This window comes from Ambystoma mexicanum, chromosome 6q (genome assembly GCF_040938575.1).
Source record: "Ambystoma mexicanum isolate Mex_15411 chromosome 6q, UKY_AmexF1_1, whole genome shotgun sequence".
Taxonomy (NCBI): Eukaryota; Metazoa; Chordata; class Amphibia; order Caudata; family Ambystomatidae; genus Ambystoma; species Ambystoma mexicanum.
Window position 1 is genome coordinate 1,545,897,277 of NC_090937.1, and position 23,209 is coordinate 1,545,920,485.

General features: G+C 49.2%; 1 protein-coding gene across 2 annotated transcripts in view; it reads right to left on the reverse strand.

Moving 5' to 3' along the window:
* Positions 1-23,209, reverse strand: part of DNAAF9 (dynein axonemal assembly factor 9) — a 2,133,167-nt gene that overhangs the window by 1,934,044 nt on the left and 175,914 nt on the right. For both annotated transcript variants that reach the window (XM_069632250.1, XM_069632251.1), the window contains exon 2: positions 5,684-5,763. In XM_069632250.1, the coding sequence (XP_069488351.1) occupies positions 5,684-5,763 (80 nt within the window). The remainder of the gene's footprint in view (positions 1-5,683; positions 5,764-23,209) is intronic.

Below are 23,209 nucleotides of genomic sequence, written 5' to 3' on the forward strand. Positions count from 1 at the left end.
TGGAGACACACCTCCAGACTCACCAGAAATAGGGCAATTCACGCAAGCAGAGGGAACCCACTGATACCTGGGGGTGACGATAGCCAATACGTTAGGGAACATGTATCAGACAAACTATCCCCACTTATTGGAAACAATTAAGACTTGGCTGGGAGAGAGGAGGCCCCTTAACATATGATGGATGGGCCGGATCAATGTCATTAAAATGATAATTCTTCCCAGAGTACTGTATTACTTTCAGGCTCTCCCCCTGACTGTCCCCCAACATTTTTTCAATACCCTGAATAAGATGGTAGGAAGCTACATTTGGCAAGGGAAAAGGCAGAAAGTGGCATGGAAAGTCATGACTACCCCCACGGGAGCGGGGGGAATGGGAGTCCCGAATTTTCTGATGTACTATCGAGCAGCACAACTGAGGGAAATTTAAGAATGGTTTAATAGGAACCCGGACAGTGTTTGGCGACGGATGGACAGGGTGGTGGTGGGTAGAACCCTGGACGAGGTTTTCTGTTACCCCAGGGTCGGACATACCCCCAATCATGTACAGAAGCCAAATAACGGCCCTGGTAGGGGACGCATGGAACGTTATGGTTAAAAAAGCAGGTGTTAAAATCATATCTGTCGCCATTCAGCCCCCTTCCGGAATCCGCAATTCACCCTGAGGTTGGAGAGGGGAGAGTTTGCCAGGTGGGAAGAGGTAGGCTGCAACTGCGCAAGGGACATGATGGAGGGACAGAGTTTAAGCCTTTTCAGCAAACAAACCATGAGGTTAAGGGAAGAGGATAGATATTGCTACGCTCAACTGAGGCACTGGCTGTCGTCACCGAAACAATATACCACCAGGCAATTCACCCCTGTAGAAAAATACTTATTAACGAGCTTGGGCGATAGTCAAATGATTAGCAAACTGTACAAATTGTTCACCACACCAGCGGCCCAGACCCAATGGCCCTATATGAAACAATGGGCAGATGTGTTGCACCTCCCGATCTCTAAAGAACAGTGGTGGGAGGTCTGCCAGCGAATTCCCAAATTAATGAGAGGGATGCAGATCAGGGAACTATGGACCAGGATACTAGTGCAGTGGCACTTAACCCAAGAGAAGCTGCATAAAATATACCCCACAACATCCCAGCTGGCGGGGGTGCAAAGAAGTAGGCACGTGGTGCCAGATCTGGGGGTCCTGCCCTATACTAGAACCAATCTGGGAAGAAGTTAACAGAGATGAAAGCCATCTTCGGCCACCAAATACGGAGAGTGTCTGGACAAGCCTTGCTGGGCATGAGTGACGTTCTGGACACACTACCGACCAAGCCACAGAGGAAAGCATACATGGTTCCAAGTATGGCGGCTCTCTCCTTAATAGCGCAAAGATAGAAACAAGCCATGATCCCCAATTAACAAGATTTGATAGCAAAAATATGGCATTACACCTCGCTGGAATGGGTAACCTATACTATTCAGGGGGACTATGCCAAGTTCAAGAACGAGTGGGACTTGGTACTGGATTTCCTGCACAAAGACTATTGCGAAACAATGGTACCCCAAAGATTAAGACTTCTGGACATACTATAGACTACGACTCGTTCTGCTCTGAACATGAAACTTGAAAAGATATGCATCGTAGCGATCGAGGGGAGGGGAAGGGCGGCGGGGAGGCTTGTGGGGAAGGGGATTGTTAACACACTGTTTAAAAATAAAAAAAATGCCTTCATAGGTTCAGAATGCATAAGTGTCTGAAACTTCCCAAAAAACACATTTTCAGATTAGGGGCTGGAGTGGGCAGAGGCCGCTCGGAAGGGGCATACCCCCAGGAATGCAGAGAGGATGGTTGCCAGGATGGGCCTCCACCAGCTGGATCCACATAGATCAAAGGCGCAGACACAGGAGGGAGCGAGACTGTATGCAGCAGCGGAGCCCGAGCACACCAATCCAATCCCAAAAAACAGGCCCTTCAGCACTAGCCATGGTGAACGTTGGTGTAAGAGAGGTAGTCAAAATGGCTGCCGTGGACCGCAGGGGATGGACTGCCATTTTGTCAACCCTTGAGGTTAACTGCGTCACAGGTGTAAGTGAAGCAGTGGTGACCACAGCGGAATCAGGGGTCTTATGTGCCATCTTAGCTTTGAGAGAAGGAACCTCACCAGAGCCGGTGCTAGCAGATCTAGGACACCTCAGGGCCTACTGGCAAGTTAGCCCCGAAAAGGGGAGCCTCGGCACACCAGGTACGAGAAGACTTATGGTGCATTGACAGCTTCTGTGCCCCTTCAGTGGGATTGGTTCTACCAAAAGTCTGCGTATGGGGAGGCTTTGAGCCACACCCCGAAGCCAGGGCCTTCACAGAGGGCCGCTCAATCTTGCCGGCTTTAGACATAGCCTCAAGAAGGGTAATCTCGGGGGTAACCCCAGTACGTGTAGTCTCCTTGATAGGGACCTCGAGGAGCTGAGACTCAGTACACTTCGTTCCAAGAGTGGAAACCTTGGGGCTGACCCCAGTAAAAAAGACACCAGAAGAACTGGGCCCATCTTTAGCCCCAAGGGGGGGAACCTCGGATGAATATCTGGTCTTGGCAGCCCCCTTACAGGAGTCCTCAAAGGATGCTCTGGTGTGCCTGTTAGATCCCTTGCGGGACACCTCAGGGATATCCCTGGCAATAGAGCCGTTTGAGCCTCCCCCGGACCCAGAAGACCCCTGGAAGGAGTCCCCCGGCCGGGATGCCCTGAAAAGGAACAAACTTACCGGCTGTCTCCTTTTCTCATCAATGAAGAGAGGAACGCGTTGAAAAACTTCCTCCCACCTGACGAGCCAACGGAGTGCCCGGACGGAGAGAGACAGTCGCAGTCGTAACATGCACCCCAATGGTGTTCTGGGCCTAGGTACTCCAGGCAAAGAGAGTGGGGATCCACACCCGCAAAGCGAAGTACGCAGGATGGAAGAAGAGATGACTGTGGAACCGGAGCAGGAATGAAGCACAAGGGAAGAAAAAAAATTATTCTCTGTGATACTAGTGTGGCTGACCCCAACAGCACGTAGAAAAGGACTGAAGGGCGATAACCGGGGCAGAGCTCAGGAAGGCGGGGCTGCGGTCACATGAAGGACAAAAAAGGAAATGTTTTGATGCTTTTAAAAAGTGCTCCGGTCCCGTCCCGATGGACGGAATGTCCCACAAGTATGGAGGAAAGGGGACGGGACGTAGGAGTAATGCATCAGATTCACAGGGCCAATCTCTGTTGGAGAGTAGATGGATCTGCAGCGAGGATCATCTTAAATTTGTCCTGGGGAAGATAAAGGTTGGAATAGGTGTAATATTGTGCACAGACCTGCCTGATTGGGGTTTGGCACTGTAAAACGATGGTTATAAATTCCCTCACCCTTCTCAGTCGGTGGGACTTCCTTGATTGCCTTCATAGAGAGGTTCTCTAGTGAGAATAGCTGGCGTGCCCTGCCACGACTGATAAAATGGTTCCCCCGCCAGTTGTCCATTCAGGCACACCGCAGAAAGTCATGTGATAAAAATGTTGAAATCCACACAAGGTCTGTCATTTGGCCTGAGAATTGGGGACACAGATGGAATCAAATTGGAGTGACTTCTTTCTGAGTTGAGCATCGGGGATGAGGAAAATGTAGGAAGCTGTGAGGCCACCAAGTGAAAGGAAGGCAGAGATTGACAAGAACTGACTGTTCTGAAAACTTTCAAGCATCTGGAAAATATTTGGAGGCCTTTTCTTCAGGTGGAAATGTCTTCCCCAAGCTAATGGCCAAGACTGCTCCGATGTACTGAAATGCTGGGATGGCGTCATATGCGACTTCTTGAAGTTCAGGGTGAAGCCCAAACTGTGCTGGAGATGGCAAAATGTGGGTGTTTGGAGGGAGAGCACTGCAAAAACAGAGCGCTAAATGATGTCTTGTGGGAGTTTGGGAGAATAGGAAGTACATCCGATCCCCGTCTAACATAGTGGGTGCTGCATAAGCCAGTAAATAAAGGAGGGTTTGGTGAACCAAACCGGCTTAATTCTAAAAGGACTGTGCGAACTAGCTAGGCAACTATGATGTGGAGTCTCTCTTATGTCTGCAAATTGAGACAGGCTGTGACTTCCGTCCCTCTAGATGTCCTACTTTTAATGGAGGTCCTGTCAAGGAAGGCTTCTTTCAGGCCAGTGGTAGCTCAGACCATGAAGGTCTGGAAGCCCGGTTTGGCTGGGATGAACACTAACATTTACCTTCACAAAAAAGCCACATCATGTGAATGGCAAAAAAACGTTACTGGTGCAGCTAGCACCTTGCGAGAGTCATTCAGGCGAGGACTTCCAGATACATTGCCGGATGGTAGACTTCGAATTGCTACAGTTTAAGCACAAACTTGATAATGGGGGGGTTGGGAGGGCGTAGTTCTAGTATCGTGTGCTCCCTGATGCAGAGCACGATTCAACTATACTCTGTTGTCATCCACTAGAACCTCCGCCTCGACCCTGATGAAGCTGCTAGGATCAGATGTGGGCTTTTCTGTAGGAGAGGAAAATAAAAAGTGAGAACTGGGATGCTTGCTCTCTCCTACCAAGTGGAATAGGATATGTGGGTCACTTTGTACAAAGAAGCTTGATTTAAGATTTACAATTTCTCATCAGAGGACTCTCTTTAGCAACTACTTGACCCCTTTCAGGATGCACCCATTTGTAATATCAGTCTGATTTATGTTGGCACTGCAGGGGATGGGAATGTTTACTATACTACTGGAAAGGCTTGCTGGATGCGTTCAAGGCAGGACTGGGACATACATAATATCAGCCTGGGGACCAAAAAAAAACAAGTGGCCCAGAATCACAATTCACTACTTTTCAGAACAGATCATTTGAGTCCTAACCAGAGTTTTTGGTAAAATGTGTTGCAAAAAGAGCATTTGAGAAAAACATTGCTAAGAACCATTGGTTAAAACGAGTGCAGTAACTCATCAAACTGGCCTACTCTGGTCAAATAAACGAGCCCCCTTACAGGCGAGATTAGAGAAGGTCTAGTCTCAACAGATTGTTCACCTGCATGGATAGCAGAACATTTGGAGGACGTTTAAATCGCTTTATAAATAGGCAGCATTTTAACGTGTTCTGTGGCTGATCCTAGAATTGCGAGGTCCCACTTTTTCTTTGCTCTATTCCTTTCTTCTCTCTGTAACGGATATATGCCCTATGTATTTGCACTAAAATTCGGGGCTAATTTATGCATACTCTTCTGGGCGGGTTTTTGAATTAGGATTGGCACATGTGTGCCATAGTTTTGTGAACCTGCTATATTTTGAGGTATACCTTTTCTTGAAAATGCTTTTTTATTTTTAAACGCACCAAACCGTGAGAATGAAAAGGAATCTTCTGAAAACATGCACGAGTCAAAAGAAAAGAAATCCACTTAACTAAAGAAAGAACCATGTACCAGAATCCTTTTTTTTTTTACTCCAAACATAGGCTCCTCCCAAGGACCCAAGGAAGGAATGTGCATTTAAAACATTCTGGCAAGTCGTCTTGAGAGATTATGCTGAAAGCCGGCTTTTCAGGTTCTCTCAATTGTTAAGGAATACCAACAAATCGGTAACAAAGGATATGATTAGGTCATCAGCTAGTGAGCAAGACATACAGAACAAATCTACATTTGAAGCACGGAACTGCAATTACATTCCAATGGAAGCCAACTAACCTAAAATGCAGAGGATTCCATCAGGTCTTGATTTGCCGCTTTGCGCGAGGATGCTTTGAACTTGTCTAAGGCGACTGCAACTAAAAGGGGACCATAAAAAGGGAAAATAAGCAATTTGGTAGACACAAATTATAACCACACAAAATATAGCCAAAGCTCCAACACCCACACCAGTCGCTTATTGTTAATTGTATGCCTGTAACATTATGAGGCTACTTGACATTATCAGAATGCTGAGACCGATTAATCTCGGCCCTGGAACAAAGCGAGTAAAATGAGACAACAGTAATCAGCAGACATGCCTGTGACGTATGTAAAATGTATTTCGTGAGAAAGCATTATATTCATTTGAGATTACAAAGAGATGTACAGTGGGCAGTGAATGCTGGGAATGTTCTCACACCAGTAGCAAAGAAAGCGAGATCTGTACAAAGAAACGCCATTCTTAGTCATAGCTCATAAGAACAACTGTAACGTTCTTTCGATTGGATGTTCCTCCCACGTATTCCTCATCTTAGATATATCCTTACCTTCAGCTTTGCTGCTAAGGAAATTTTTTCTCTCTCCACCAGAGGGCGCTCCACTCGAGGCGACGATGTCCCTCGGCGGCATCCGTCGAGTGTCGACGTCATCCGTAGTATAAATGCCTCGAGCGCGCACTTTGGCCTCAGTTCTGTTTTTCCGTATCAGAGCCCATGTATTATAAACAAAGGCGTGCCTCTTATTGACCCAAGCCTTGAAAGAATTTAGAGTGTAAACCACGTAAACTGTACTGTGGGGTAGGATGGGAGGGTCAATGAGGAATATGTGGGAGGAACATCCAATCGAAAGAACGTTACAGTTGGTAAGTAACTTGTTCTTCGAATGGATTGTGTCCTCCCACGTATTCCTCATCTTAGATAGACTCCCAAAGCAGTTTTGTATTGGAGGCGGGAGTACAGATGCCTTTTAGTCATGTACCGAATGTAGTACAGATTTGGCAAATAAACCTCCTTGAGATGTAGTTGAGTCCAAAGCATAATGTTTGATGAAAGTATGCATGGATGACCATGTGGCTGCTGCACAAATAGCTTGCACAGGGACACCCCTCTTAAGTGCTGTTGATGTTGCTTGCCCCTAGTTGAATGGGCTCTTAAGCCCTCACAGGGATCTTTTCCGGCTAGCCTATAACACTCTGCTATGGCTAAAATTATCCATCTTGATAATGTTTGTTTGGTTACGGCTAGTCCCAATTTACGGCCAGTGTATCCCACAAAAAGTTGATCACACTGACGTATCTTTGACAATCTTGAGATGTAAAAGCTTAGAGCCCTTCTGGGATCTAGCCTATGCAGTCTTTCCTCTTCCTTACATGTGTGAGGAGGAGGGTAGAACGCAGGTAGAATTATTTTCTGTGACAGATGAAAGTCTGAAACTATTTTTGGCAGAAAAGATGGTTTAACTCGAAGGACAACTTTATCTTTATGAAAGATGGTGTGAGGAGGACCACTCGAAAGTACCTGCAACTCACTTACTCTGCAGGCTGATGTCAATGCAATTAAAAGTATAGTTTTTAATGCAAGAAGCCTTAATGGACAAGAATGTAAAGGCTCAAAGGGTGCACATGTCAGAAATTTAAGTACCAAATTTAAATCCCACACAGGAACTTGAAAAGGTACTGGTGGAAAAACATTGTTTAAACCTTTTAGAAATTGTATTATTAAGGGTATCTTAAAATAAGATCTTTCTTCTGATGAGCGCTTGAAGATAGATAGCGCTGCTACAAATCCTTTTATTGTCTTAACCTGGAGCCCCAGATTAGCTAAATGTAATAGAAAAGATAATACCATTGGAATGTCACATTCAAAAGGATCCACATTCTTATCCCTGCACCAGTTACTGAATTTATTCCAACAACACCGGTACAAATATTTTGTTGCTGGCCTTCTGGCCGAAAGCAACACCTCCATAACATCATCCGGAAGGTCCCAATCCTTGTATCTCAACCTCTCAGAAGCCATGCGTGAAGGTTGAGTATATTGACCTCTGGATGGAGAACGTGACCTCCCTCTTGCGAGAGACGATCCTCTCTTTTTGGAAGACGTATTGGAGGGCAGATGGACATGTCGAGAAGGTCCGGGTAGCACGTTCTCCTGGCCCAATCCGGGGCAATTAGGATCATGGTTTTCCTGAACTTTCTCAACCTCCTGATTACCTGAGGGATCACAGGGACTGGAGGGAACGCATATAGAGGAGGAAAATCCCACTCTACTACAAATGCGTCTCCTAGAGCTCCTCTCTGGGGAAATTCCCTTGAGCAGTACATTTCGCACTTCCTGTTGACAATGGTCGCAAACAGATCCACTTGAGGGGTTCCCCGAAAGGGCGAAGATCTCCTTAAGGACTTCCTGAGCTATCTCCCACTCGTGAGAGACTGTGCTCTGCCTGCTCAGAGCGTCCCCCGCTGTGTTTTGCTCTCCTGCTAGGTGAATGGCAGATAGAGAGATCCCTTCTTGTATTGCCCAGAACCAGAGCTGCATTGCCTCTCTGCACAGTGGCAGTGACCCTACTCCTCCTCTCTTGTTGAGGTAGTACATGGCCACTGTGTTGTCCTTCATGATCAGGACATTCTTTCCCTGTACAGAGGGAAGGAAGGCCTTCAGCGCTAGTCTGATCGCCCTCAGCTCCAAAAGGTTGATGTGTAGTCTGGACTCCGATGGAGACCAACGACCGCTGATTGTCAGATCGTTGGTGTGGGCTCCCCACCCCGTGAGTGAGGCGTCCGTCACTACAGTGATCTCCGGCCATGGCTGCCAAAAAGATAGTCCCTTAAGGATGTGTTCTTTGCAAACCCACCATTGTAGGTCCTGAGCTACTCTGGTTGGAACTTGTAAGCGATCTGTCCCCTGAAAACTGGGACCATTGAGTCCTGAGGGCCCATTGAAGGGATCTCATCCTCAATCTGAGAGGAAAAAAGCCCTCCTGTCGCGCTTCTCAAAATTAAGTAATGACACTAATAGTAGATTTCAAAGAAATATTTAATTTGAAGTTATCAGATTCAAGCATAGATAAGACAAACAAGCCTTAATACGGTGGCAAAAGCAAAAGGTAAATCACAAACAGAAAGGTTCTTGTAAAATAATTTTGTCCATACACTAGTGTGTGATGCTGATACTGTAGCGAAATCCAGTTGGTTTCCAAAATATAGTGCCCTTAGTTGTATTCACTAAGTGTTGAGATAATGATCCTGGTTTCAAGAAAAACTTTTTTATAGAGATGATTGAGGCTTAAACCGTCCTAAATTGCTGGCGCTAAATCTTCAAAGTAGATTGCACATTGGCTGAAACTTTAAATGTACTTAGTTGCCGTCACTAAGTTCACTGGTGCTGTAATGAGATCCAGTTTGTTTCCAAATTATAGTATCCTTAGTTGTGTGCACTAATATAAGATGGAGCAAAAGCAAGGTGATTTGATGAGATCCAGTTATTTTCCAGGTTGTAGTATCCTTGGTTGTATATACTAATGTAAAACAGAACAAAAGCCAAATAGTTCCTCTAGTTGTGTGCACTAGGTGTTGAAATAATGATCCTAGTTTCAGAAAGAAAATTTGTAGATATAGTTGAAGCTTGAAATGTCCTTCAAAATAAATTGCACATTAGCTGAAACTTTTGGTGTACTTAGTTGTCGTCACTAAATTCACTGATGTTTTGATGAGCTCCAGTTAAATTCCCAATTATGGTATCCATAGTTGTACGCACTAGGTGTTAAAATAGAGGTTCTGGTTTCAAAGAGAAGTTTTATGAGGATGATTGAGGCTTGAAATGTTTTAGTTAAGGAAAAAGGGATCCTGTGATAGATCCAATTTAGCGATGTAGAACAGAGCAAAGCAAGATGGTTCCTCAACACGTGTTTCCCCGCCGCTAATAAGCGGCGGTTCTTCAGGAGGATTGTGGTATGGAGCAATAATTTTTAGGATCTGAGAGGAAGGAGAGTAAAGGTCAGATGGAAGGTAGCATAGTGTCCTATGTTAAGTGACACGTATCTGAATATGATGTCAAAAGTGAAACAGAATTTATACTTACTTTTGTGTAAGGTCAATGGTGTTGATATGAAGGTTACCACTCAGTATAAGAGTGCATAGTTTGGTCTGTAGCGCAGGTTCTTTTCTGTGGAGGAATGGGTGTTTTAGAAAACTTGTCCCAATACACAGTGTGACTATATGTGTCGACTCTCAATATACGGTGTTACTGTATATATGGGCTCAAGTCTAATATTAATAAAATGTTTCCATAGAAAGTGAAAATGATGGGAAATTAAAAATCAAGCTGCAAGTGAAAACGAAAAAAGTATGAGATAAAGGATAACAGAGTGCATGATGTAAAGGTAGTGGGAATTACATGGACTAAGTAGAAAAAGGGGTAAAAGAGACTATATGTAACAAATTGACTGGAATAATATTGCATAAATTAAAATGGGACTATTCCAGCTTCTTGCTTGGAAAAGAGTTGCTTACCCATAAATGGATGGAGGTCCTGCCCGTTCGGATGCTGCTGCCGTACTGTCAAAGTGCGGTATTTACGAATATATACTATTTTCACGGGCCGACGCGAGCGTGGTGACGTCACGCGCATGCACGTTATTGCTATTGCGGGTCAGCTTAGATATCAGGTATTTGTGTCTATATACACACGTTGAGAAAATGTGAAGGTACAAAGCTTGAAAAAGGTTAAAAATAAAATAAGTGAAAGACGTGAAGATGCAAGTGTGTAAAATGGTAGATATACCAAAATAAGCTATGAATAAATAACATGGAAGTGACTAAAGCACGCGAATGCTGATAGGCAAAATGGTGTTCTGAATAATCACACTATGAGTGCTAAGCCCGGTAATGGCTAAAGTACAATGTTGTGAGGAAAGATAAATAATGGTCGCAATGGATGGGATTATAAATGCGCTGAAAAAAAGCACACGAGTGTTGACCTGGTGGTGGCTGTACTAGCTATATTAAGACTGGTGGTTGCCGGATTTACTGGGTAATGTGCGATGGCACTGTATAATTCAAAAAAACAAGATGGAAAAAGAAAACAGTAGTTGCAGTAAAATGGGACATTAAGAACGAAAAATGCACACATTGGTGTTAAGCAATGTAAAACCTAGTGGTGCCTTAACTATCTAGGTGATGTCCGATGTCACTTGTGATGATATGAGTGTTGAGGTAAAAAAAAAAGATAAAAGTAAGCAGTGGTTATAGTAAATGGAATCATAGGGCAGTCACAGGGATGGAAAAAAGGGAGTGCCATTGCAAGGGAATATAGCATGAGGTATGTAGCGGTCCAAGGGGTAAAATGAAGAGGATGGTTAGGGAGCAAGAGTCTGGAACAAGGTGGTTCTGAAGAAATGGGAAAATTGAAGACTGGGAAGGGTAAAAAGATGTTCAATTAAATCAGAGTATACTAGAATATTGGTTTACAAAAAGTGACATAATTCCTGGTCGCTGTTTAGACCTATGTTGCAAGTGCCCATTAAGCAGATCCAAAGAGTTTCTTGTTGTCTGAGTTTTAGTTCCATGTTGCCACCACGAGGGGCAGGTTTTAATTTGACAATTCCAAAAAATGTCAATTGGTTGATCTGTGTCGGAAGATGCGTTTGCTGAAAATGGGTGGCTAATGGAGATCTTGAGTCCTGATTGATAATTGCCCGAATATGTTCACTGATTCTGATTTTAAGTTTTCTGATGGTGCTCCCAATGTAGAACTTGTTGCACGGGCACTGAATGGTATATATTGTGAATTTACTGTTACAGTTGATGAGTTGTTGAATGGTGTAGATAGTGCCATTTGGTTTGGTAATGGTAGTTCTGGCATTGTCCGAGTACTTACACATTGAGCATTGTCCACATCTGTAATTGCCTTTAATTGGTTTTTGTAGCCACATGGTTGGTGGATTGGGATTCCTGGTGGCGACATTAGTTTCAAAATGAGATGGACTTAGTTCATCCTTGAGGGTTTTAGCTTTCTTGAATGTAATTGTTGGTTTGGCATCCAAGAGTGTCGTAAGATCAGGATCTGATTTGAGAATATTCCAATATTTGTAAGTGTTTTCCGAATACATAGATTATTGGCACTATATTTTGTAATGAAGCTGATTTTCCTGTCAATGTTGGTGATGGTTGGGTTGGTTTTAGTTTTGACTTGTAACAATGATTGCCTGGTCCTTGATAAAGATTTCTGGTAGCTACTCTGGACAAGTTTGGTAGGGTAGCCTCTTGTGATGAATTTTTCTATTGTGGTTTTAGCCTTTTCTGTAAAGTCATCCTCTTTTGTACAATTCCTTTTTACCCTTAAAATTTCGCCAAAGGGGATATTGCGAATGATATGTTTGGGATGGCTGCTGGTTGCATGAAAAATGCTGTTGACAGCTGTGGATTTGGTGTAGAGCGTTGTACAGATGGTATCATTTTCAATGTAGAAGGTAATGTCCAGAAAATTGATGGCTGTTTGACTGTATTCTGTGGTTAATTTGAGATTGTAGGTATTGTGGTTGAGGTAGTTGAAAAAGTCCTGGAAGGCTGGTATCGTTCCGTTCCAAATAAAAAAAACATCATCAATGTATCTGGCCCAAAAGATAATATTGTTTAGGTGAGTAAATGATGGATGTTGCCATGCAAATTCTATTTCAAAGTGTCCCATGTACAAATTAGCGTACGATGGGGCATATTTTTCACCCATGGCAGTTCCTTGTATCTGTCGGGGGTTTTGTTGAAAGTAAAAATGTTGTTTTGTAGTGTGAATTTGTAACGCTCAAGTGGCTCCCACGGAGGCGCTGGTCTGGGTTGCTGTGGCCTCTTCAAGCGTGATGCGCAGAATTCGGACCACCAATTGAACAGGACCCCCAAATCTTGCTTGTCTGGCCCGTAGGAATATCCTTCTGCAGATGAGAAAGGGGATTAACTGTCTGCTGAATAGTGTGCTTGCTCCCCCCTTTCGTTCTTCTCTGACTTCCTCCAAAATCCCCGGTTTAAGCTCACCTTATGGTTTGGAAGGATGAACTCTCCATCCTGCTTCTGGTGCAGGGGCGCGCGTTCGTCCAGTTACTTCACTGGTTCTCAGAATGGCGCTGGCAAATCCACTTGACTTTTCTGAGCGATACGCCATAAGTATGAAGATGCAAAAGTTCAAGTGTGAGCCTCCTTTTATGTTGTTTTTTCCTAACCTGTGATCTGTCCTTTATTTCAGGCGCAGAACAAAGGCGATGCATTGAGGGGTTAAATTGCCGGTGGTAAAATCAGGTGAGTTAGTGATGAGGGCGACCCCTCTAAATGTCTTTAGAATTCCCCAGTAATGTCTTTTGTCCTTTCCCCATAGGGGCCGGGGTGCGGTACCTGCCAAAGATGCGGGGCCGACCCGAGATGTGGAATGGTTCACCAAGAAAAGCTGGTAAGTAATATGGCTGAAAATTCGGCTTTCCTCTTGTGTTCCCTTGCTCTTCTTTTGTCTCTTCTTCTCTCCCCTAGGTGCAGAGATGTGGCGACCGGTGCGGAGAGCCGCGATGGAGCCGGGTGGCGTCTCGGGAACAGGTGAGTGAAGCGCGGCGCTGCAGCGAGCAACGCGCTGCTTTTAAATGGAAGTCTTCCTTCAGGAATGCTGGCGTGAAGATTCCGGATGCAGGTAAGAAGGTTGAATAAGTTCTTGGTTTTCACCTTTCTCTTCTCTTCTTTCCTTACAGGTGTTCCAGGTTCGAGGCGGGCGTGGCTGGAGTCCAGGTGCAGGAGCAGACACAGTGAGCGTTCAGCTGCTGGGATGCAGAACAACGCGAAGCACGTGTGGCTGTCCGGGCGTGGCTTAAATAGCCTTGGAAGAAGTTCCAGGTGAGTATTCTTCCACAGCCCCACCCAAGTAACAAAATAGTTCCTTCAGAAAAATAGTCCCTCCTAAGCCTCATTTGGCTTGGTTCTTCATGCAGCATGGTCTGCATCAGGTGAGTGTGCAGCATGGTCTGCTTCAGATAAGTGCACCAAACAATTCCCCTTATGAGCCTGGCGCCTATGGCGCCAGGACTGATGTCCAACATGAGCCTGGCACCAACGGCGCCAGGACAGAGTCCAAAGAGCCCCTATAAAGGTCCACTGGGCTTTTACCCGGGGGCGTGATGCCTGCTCCCGGGGGTGCTGGGCCTGGCCTGGTGCTCCAGGGGTAGGCATCATGACAGAATTGTAGCATTTCTAAAATCATGTTATTGTGATCATTGAAAGAAATGGAACAGGTTTTCAGGAAGTATTCAGTGGTTTTGAGTCCTTTATCATGCAGAATACTAGTATAAAGCGATGTGACGTCCATCGTTATCAGCCAATATTATTTGCTCCAGGGTATGTTGTCTGTGAGTTGAATGATATGGGTTGTATCTCTGATGTAGGATGCAAGTGAATTTGCCAGCGGTTGAAGTTGATGGTCTATATACTCTGAAATATGTTCAGTGATGGATCCGATGCCATTGATAATTGGCCTGCTTGATGGTAGTCTTGAGAATTTTTTTATGGACTTTAGGTAGAAAGTAGATCTTGATTTTTACCTTCCCATCATTTTCACTTTCTATCGAAACATTTTATACATATTATTCCTGAGCCCATATATACAGTAACACCGTATATTGAGAGTCGACACATATACAGGGTAATTCATAGAAATTCGCACAAAAGTGGCGCACGCGGCTGGCGCACAGCGTGCCCGTGCGAATGTCTGCGCCAGCCGCGTGCGCTAAAATCGATTTCCGCGCACAGCGTATTCATGGATTTTCGCATCCAAAACCAGCCGTGGCGCAGCGACACTGCAGCAGCGCCAGTTACGCCCCCAAGAACGCCCTTGCGCAAGGAAAAGCCTTCAAAATTCCCAAATAATCGCAAAGGGCTGCGCTAACCCTGGACCAGTTCACAGGGCTGGCAAACAGCAAACACCAAGCGGGGAACGTGTATTTCAGTGGTTCGCGGGAAGTTCCACATGCGATTGTCCTGTGTACGTGTGCATCAGGGGTGCGTGGGAAGTAACACACGCAAAAGCAGCAGGGTACGTGTATCTCAGGGGTGCGCGGGGAGCACCACACGTGAATTGCACGTGTGGGTCCTCCCAGGTGTTCCCTCTACACCCTCCACGGCCCCTGCAGGTGGCCCACACCACAGGGGCCTACCCTGCACATGTCCTGCAGGCACCCCATCCACCATGGCCATGCCCCCCAGCCAACCCACGTCACCTTGCACTACTGCCCACCAACGCATGTCTCCCTGCACCCCCAGCCACCAGGGGCAGCCTCCACCAGGCCCCCACCCATGTCTCCCCATCACCCCCACCCGCCAGCCACCAGGGGCAGCCTCCACCAGGCCCCCACTCATGTCCAATTCATTTCTCCCTGCACCCCCACCCCCCAGCCACCAGGGGCAGCCTCCACCAGGCCCCCACCCATGTCTCCCATCACCCCCACCCCCCAGGGGCAGCCTCCACCAGGCCGCCACTCATGTCTCCCATCACCCCCACCCCCCAGCCACCAGGGGCAGCCTCCACCAGGCCCCCAACCATGTCTCCCACCGCCCTCACCCCCCCAGCAGTGCAGAGGCAGCCTCCACCAGGCCCCCAACCATGTCTCCCACCACCCCCACCCCCCAGCCACCAGGGGCAGCCTCCACCAGACCCCCACTCATGTCTCCCATCACCCCCACCCCCCCAGCCACCAGGGGCAGCCTCCACCAGGCCCCCACTCATGTCTCCCACCACCCCCACCCCTCAGCAGTGCAGGGGCAGCCTCCACCAGGCCCCCACTAATGTCTACCACCACCCCCACTCCCCAGCCACCAGGGGCAGCCTCCACCAGGCCCCCACCCATGTCTACCACCACCCCCACCCCCAGCAGTGCAGGGGCAGCCTCCACCAGGCCCCCACTAATGTCTACCACCACCCCCACCCCCCAGTAGAGCAGGGGCAGCCTCCACCAGGCTCCCACCCATGTCTACCACCACCCCCACCCCCCAGCAGTGCAGGGGCAGCCTCCACCATGCCCCCACTCATGCCCCCCTGCATCCCCACCCCCCAGCAGTGCAAGGGCAGCCTCCACCAGGCCCCCAATCATGTCTCCCTGCACCCCCACCCCCCAGCAGTGCAGGGGCAGCCTCCACCAGGCCCCCACTCATGTCTCCCAGCCAACATTTCACCACAATGTAGATCCCTGGCCCTTATGGTCAGCCTCCAAATGGCAAACACCCACCCGAGTATTGCATCCACCCACTTAGAAATGGCAAAAACATGACAGAAGCCCAATTGCAAGTTTGGAAATGAACACATGTCCCTCACATACACCCAATGGGTGTCAGTGAATGTCAAAACCCATATCATGATATGCATGACACCAATGAGATGATACTACACATTAAACTTTGACGAAAAAATATGTATTAAAAGCAACATAAATTGAATCAAAAATAAACAAACAATAATAGAAATAAAAAAAAATACAGCAGGTCCGTGAAATAATGCTAAACCACAAATCATAATGCAAAGGAAAGGTGTCTAAAGTCACAGTCCACAAAAGTAAATCCAATGCAAAATTAAAATCGAAAACCATTGCTCCATGGCGAAATCATAATAAAAATTGAAAATCCAAAAGTCACCTATGTACAGATAAACTATCCAGGGTCCATGATCCCAACCGAAGAAATGAAACCTATCTAATAACACTACCTAATAAAAATAAATATATACAAAAATGTGGCCCATTATCCAAAAGGTCCAAAAAAAAAAAAGCTAAACCAAAGGAAACCTAACACTAACTATATAACTATTTACAAGGGCAGCGGGATAGTCCGACGGCTCACTTCGGGATGTTCCGGGCCAGGGCATCATCGAACTCCTGCTCAATGTCCCGGAGGCGCTCCTCCTCCATGGCCCCGAGGGTCCACAGGGCCGTCCACATGTTCCCCCCAAACTCCCTGCGGATTGCCTCGAGGCCCTCTGCATGGAGTTCTCCGCCCTGACCATCATTAGCCGTGCCTCTTCCGTCCCCTGCCGCTCCGCATCTATGGCGTGGCCCAACCGCTGCCACACGGAAGACACTTCCCGTCCTGGGTCCTCCTGCCCTCCGGCCGATGACTGCCCCTCCGATGTCGAAGGCCCCGAGCCATCATGGCTCCCACCACGTTGCTGCTGCTGCGCCTCTGCCCGTGCACCGCCTCCTGCTGCCTGCACATCCTCCACTGGCTGGGGTGCAGTCGTTGATGTGGCCACCCCTGCTGGACGTCCGACTCCCGACTGTGGCAGGGATGCCTCCTCCACCAGCCTGGCCGCACCGTCAGAGGCAGCTCCACAGGGCACCCAGGTGACTGATGGGTGGGAAGATGGCACGAAGGACGACTGGCGCATAGGGGGTTCAGTTGAGGGGGGTCTGAGCAAGCCCCATCAAACGGAGGAATCCGGCCTGGGTGACCTGTCCCAGTAGGCCGACGCGGTCAAAGAGCCATTCGAGATGACGTGCAGTCTCCTCATGAAAAGACTGCAGGTCACCTCGCATGGCCCGTTGACGCAACGCCACACCAGTCAGGACAGGCTCAACCCGGACCCGGCTAGCCACGTCCGCAGGCAGAGGAAGGCCAGTTGTCGTTAGCTCATCCCCTGCCTGAAAACGGGTCTGGACGTAGGCATCCCTGCTGGTGCAAGATGATGCAGTGACAGGATCAAGGACAGGATTGCACACAGGCAACTCCGCGGCGACCTGTGCTGCCTCCTGTCCCTGGTCCTGCACTGCACCACTAGCACCAGTGGAATCCCCACCTCCAGACCCCATCTCTGTTGCTTGCACGGCCTCCTCCTCCACCAAACCCCCCACCAACCTGGATGACTCCGTGCCATCTTCCCCCGTTGGGCCCTGTGGGGTCCCAGCTGCCCCTTCTGCTGCCGAGGAGTCCAACTCCGACCTCCGCCTCTTGGACCTCCCCCCGGCAGCTGCGGCCTGGGACGCGGCACCGGACTCCTCACTCCCCGACGAGATGACAACCTGGGAGGGGAGCCGGGCCTTGAGTCTCCGGCTGGCGGTGCGATCCCCGCTGCTGTGCTCCACAGCACCTTCTCCGCCCTCTTCATCAGTTGACGCTGCAGACAGGGAGAAATAAAACACAGGCATCAGGGCACTGTACAATGGACACATACACACATGACAGTTGCACATGAGTGGCATTGGCAAACCTCAGACATGGCATCCCAATCGGCAACACACATGTCATTTCAACTTGCACACATGAGCCATACCACAGCCACATCGCAACTGCCAGCACCATTCATACACATACAACAGCATGAGCAGGCAAAGGTGAGCCAGACATCACATGCAACACAGGGAGTGCACTACACATGCACGCACACCACCACACTTGCATGCATGTGTACACCTCAGCCAACTGTCGCAGTGTTCCGATGGGCATCCATGTCACATCTGCCAATCAGGCTTCCACATCCCGCTGTCACATGCAGCCATGTTGCCTCACTGCTGCACCCTTGTCAAATACACACACATGCACATGTACAAAGTGCTGATACATGCAGCTGAAAACAACATACATACGTGACATCACGAACATGCCCACTTACATACACATTCATCCAAACATGTGTGCCCACACAAGTGCATTTGGCATGCAAGCCTACACACACAAGCACCATCCATGTCTCACACATGACAGCCCTCGCATGTGTTAGCCTCACGGTCCTGTACACCCCCACCCATACTCGGCCCCATACAAACACATGTGCAACCGGCACACTACCGGCAGATCACCACACGCACAGCTGACAATCATGATGCATGTACACTTACCGCTCGACTCCAGACGGGTCTGCCTCTCAAGGACATGGACGTGGAGCGCTGGGGATATGCGTTCCAGGACCCTCATCTGATCTTCCGACAAGTGGCCCCGGCGCCCCTTACCATCCGCTGCCTTCAAGAGGCGCCGGGCCTTGTTCAGGGTCCTGGACTTGAAGTCCTCCCAGCGCTTCTTGACATGTTGGTAGTCACAGACTGCCACCCCCTCCGCGTTGATGGCAGTCACAATGACCTTCCAGATCCGAGTCCGTCCTTCCTTGTCGGCGCGCACAATTCCGTAGAGGGCATCATACTGCCCCAGGACTTGCTCCACCAGGACACCAACTTCTCTGGCACTGAAGCTGGTGCCCCTCTGCCTCTCTGGCCGGGGGTTGTCAGTGGTGCCAGATGTTGCAGTGCCCGACATGTCAACCCCAGAGGCAGGAGTGGGTGGGCAACTGGGTCCTGGGGCTGGGCTGTGGAGCGATGGAATCCCAGTCGGGAGTCTTCGGTTCCAGCAGGGGTGGTCACAGCAACAGCACCCCTGGCTGATGTGCAGGCAGCAAATGGCAGGGCACGTGGGCAGCAGGCAGTCAGGCAGCAGCAGATGGCAGGTGGGAGTGTGCTCGGGGCTCTGGGGGGCAGTAATTCGGCCTTCTGGGCAGGAGCGTGGTCTTCCGTGTGCTTACACGTGGCCAGCTTGATACAGAGTGATTTGGCACGTGAAAATCCTGCACGTCTGCGTGTAAATCGAGGAAAGGCCCTTAGCGCGTATGCACGTCAGCACGCATATGCGATTTCATTGGACCAAAGGCCCTTAGCGCTTAAGCGCGTCTGTGACGTGACGCGCGCGGGTGTTTCCCTCATTACACGTGATGACAGAGCACACATGGATTTCCACCAATCGCGTGTGAAACTTCCTGCGCACCCCAGAAATACACATACCCAGGCCAATCGCGTGTACGCTCAATTCCCTCCGATTACACGCGATGACACTCGGACGTGCAGTTTTACCACGTGTGCTCGCATATGCAATTTCATTGGCCCAAAGGCCACCATGCGCAGCTGTGACGTCACGCGCATGGCCGTAGAGAATGGCGCGTGTAAAAATGAAGAGATACACATCCGAGTGTCAAAGCGCGTAATTGGTGGAAATGGCCTCATCGCGTATGCGCATTTGTGACGTGTGTATAAAAGGTACGTGTAGAACGGCATTTCCTTGTACGTGCTTTTCGTGGAGAGCGAGTGGGTGAAATCTGTACTTCTTGTCGGTTCACACGCGATTTACTTCACGGCGTTTCCAGTTCGTACTCCCTGTTACCTCTGACAGCTTTTTCTCTTTTCCTCTTTTTCCTGGGCCTGTTTCCTCAAACAGCGTTCCCTTCTACTGTTGTCCTGTCTCCTCAGACAGCGTACAATTCTTCTTTTCGCGGGGGTGTTGTCAATGCGCACACGCGCATATTTTTCACGCTTTTGTTCCTGGCAGACGGTGAGTCGCGCACGTATTTTACATCTGTGCTTGCCCCGTGTGTCGCGTACCCCTTCAGAGGTCATTCTAGGCTGCGTGTGACACGCATACGTTCATTCTTGTGTTTCTGGGTGCCACAGCGTAGTGGAGGTTTATTTTTCCACGCACGTGGTCTAGGAGGGGTTGCGTGCACCTTACTTCTGGGGTGCCTGTCCGTTGCTTGACCCATCATCTTTCCCCAGGGATGACATACAGCCTTGCTAGAGCACTAGGGTACGATTACCATCTGGTACCCAACCCCTTTGACCCCCAATTGCCCAGGACAATAGTTCACATCGACTCCCATACGCACAATAACATCAGTACCATGGCTGGGAGGCGACCAAGTCGTAAGGGTGGCAAAGGTGGCCGAGCCCCAAGTGGTGGCCGTGGTGGATCCGGTAGGGGACGTGGCCGTGACTTGCAGGGTGCCACTAGCCCCCCATGTGTGGAGGAGCAGTCAGGGACACCCATGCCCCCCCCCTGGTTGAGGTTAACGTGGCTGACACATCCATGCTCAGCCCTTGTTGGACCAGCCCGCTGTGGAACCAGACCTGGCACAGAGTGACTCCATGGCTGACTTCCAGGTCAGCAGGTCTAGGCCACGTGCGCCAGTGAACGTTGGTGTCATCAGGCCACGTGGATCAGGGGCAGCTAGGTCATCTGCTGCCCCGCGTAGGCAGGCTGGGGAGGCTGCAGGGGCAGCTGCGGCTCCATCCACCCCACCTCTCACACACCCAGCCAGGACAGTGTCGGTCCAAGTCCATCATGCTGACATTCCCACTGACACCATCACACTTGAGCTAATGCCTGCACCAACTCCCATGCGGAGTGTGCAATCCCACGCTCCTGCCCCTAGTGTCCAGAGCGGCGTAGGACACTCTGGATCCCCACCACCTTCCAAGCGGAAGAGGAAGAGTGCTCGTCCAGTAGAGGCTGATGCCCCAGACATGGCTACACAGTCCGGCCCGTCAAGGAAGCCCAGCTTCAATGAGGCCGAACTGAATGCACTTGTAGAGTATGTCTCCGCACATGACCGCAAAATGGTGATTGTTGCAGGATCCAAGACCACACCTGCACAACGTCAGGCACACTGGCAGACCATTGCGGACATCATAAGTGCCCTTGGAATCGTGAGGCGCACAGCTAATGAATGCCTCAAGCGCTGGAATGACCTGAAGCGCAGGGCAAAGAATAAGCTGGCCTCAAGTCATGCCGCAACTCTAGTGACTGGAGGTGGGTCTCCAGCAGACGACATGGAACTCACTCCACATGAGCAGGTTGCTGGGACCTACGTCACGGAGGAACAGATCCAAGGCCTGGGAGAACTGGCAGATTACGAGGCATTGTCCGGTGAGTGCACATTCATGTGTGTGTCATCCATGTGCATGGTGTGTGTGGAAGGGCTTCTGTTTGGGTGCCAGGTGAGGGTGTGTGTGCCTGAGTGGTTCGGGTCACACATGTGCCTCTTCCTATACATTCTTGGCACCAGCATTTGGGTATAGCAGCATCCCTTCTGTCAACATTAGACATCCAGCCCAACACCACGCCAGTTGCCCTTGGAGTGTCATCTTGCCACAACATTGTTGCTTATTTACCTCTGTTTATTCAGGCAGATTGTTTGCATACCACCACTTTTACTTGGGATTTCTCAGTCCTATTGTCACATGTCTGACATGGCTATGGTACAGTGGACTGGCTTAGTTTCCTGGACATGATTAGTTTAGACATGTCCCTATGCTATAGGACCATTTTGGACTGGCAGCTGCAGATTAAACATTTGAACCATTTCAATGAAAAGATCAATTATATGAGCAAACTGGACTGAATGAACAATTGGTGACCTCCTCTCCCTCTTCACTTCATGGCTAGGGTAAATGCCATCTGTGTGATGGCATGTGTATTTGACCTGCCAATCACTGGCCAATGTGTGATGCCACTGCTAGGCAGCATGCAGCAAATGTGTTCACCTTCCATCTTGGTGTCATCAATGTGTGCCATCTGCCTCCCCATCACACGCAGTGACGGTGCATGCATGGGAGGGTTTTAGTCATGTGGGACATGTGTCAATCAAGTACTGTTTCTGTAGCCTCTCAGCCCTAATTGTGTGCCATAGTGCTAATGCCTGTTTCCATTTGTTTTCTTTTATGTCTTTGCAGGGGATGACGCACTTGATACTGCTGGGGTTGTGGAGATGGTGCAGACCCAGGATGGGTCTGAGGGCCGACCGACCACCAGTGAGTGACGTGGTGTGGTGGTGGGTGAGAACCCACAACTGCTGCAGGTCGTGCTCTCAAGGGGTGTCTCTGGCTGCACCTCCCCCGAGCTGTATTCAGGTGTCGATTCGGATGATGAGACCTATGTGCCGTCGCAGGTGAGTGTTCCTGGGAGGGATTCTGTTCTGTCCGACCCACCTGCACCAGGGTTAGAACCCTCAATGGGGATGTCAGTGTTGGCAGGTACGCCTTTGGTGGTTACAGATGCAGGGTCACGCTCCGTGACATCTGATCATGTTCCTGGGCCAGCAGTCCTGCATCCTCAGGCAGTGCCGGCACAGCAAGGCGCAGTTCGCCTTGCCCCAGACAGGTGTGGTGCCCGCCGACGTAGTGGCCGTCAGCCACCTGGCAATACCGCATGGGAGCAATCCATATACGGTATGGCAACCCAACAGGCAGCATCATCAGAGATGATGGCTCAGGCCATGGATAGGGTGGCCACTTCCATTGTCCCCCCCGAAAGGCTGATGGAGCAACTACAGCAGGCAACCGACTCCATCTGCCAGTCACACAGGGAGGACATGTTGGCGTCCGACAGGGACAGGCGGGCGGCACTGGCGACTCTGCAGGAAGCCATCTCCATAGAGTCCCAGGGAAGCCCTGAGGGTGGAACTCCTTCACCTCAGGACGACTCTTGTTGAGCTTGAGGCTTCAACAAACAGAAGGACAGAACAGCAGCTGGAGAGTCTCACCCGTACGCTCTCAGCTGAGATGCAGGCAACTAGGGCGGAGGTCCCGTGAGTTGTTGCATGGGGACCTCCGCACACGTATCCTCCAGAACCAAAGGGAAACATGTCAGTGATTACTGAACACCTTTTGGCCCGCAAGTAACCTAAAGGCAGAGAGAGAGAGAGAGAGAGAGAGAGAGAGAGAGAGAGAGAGAGACAGAGACAGAGACAGAGACAGAGACAGAGAGAGGAGAGAGAGAGTGTT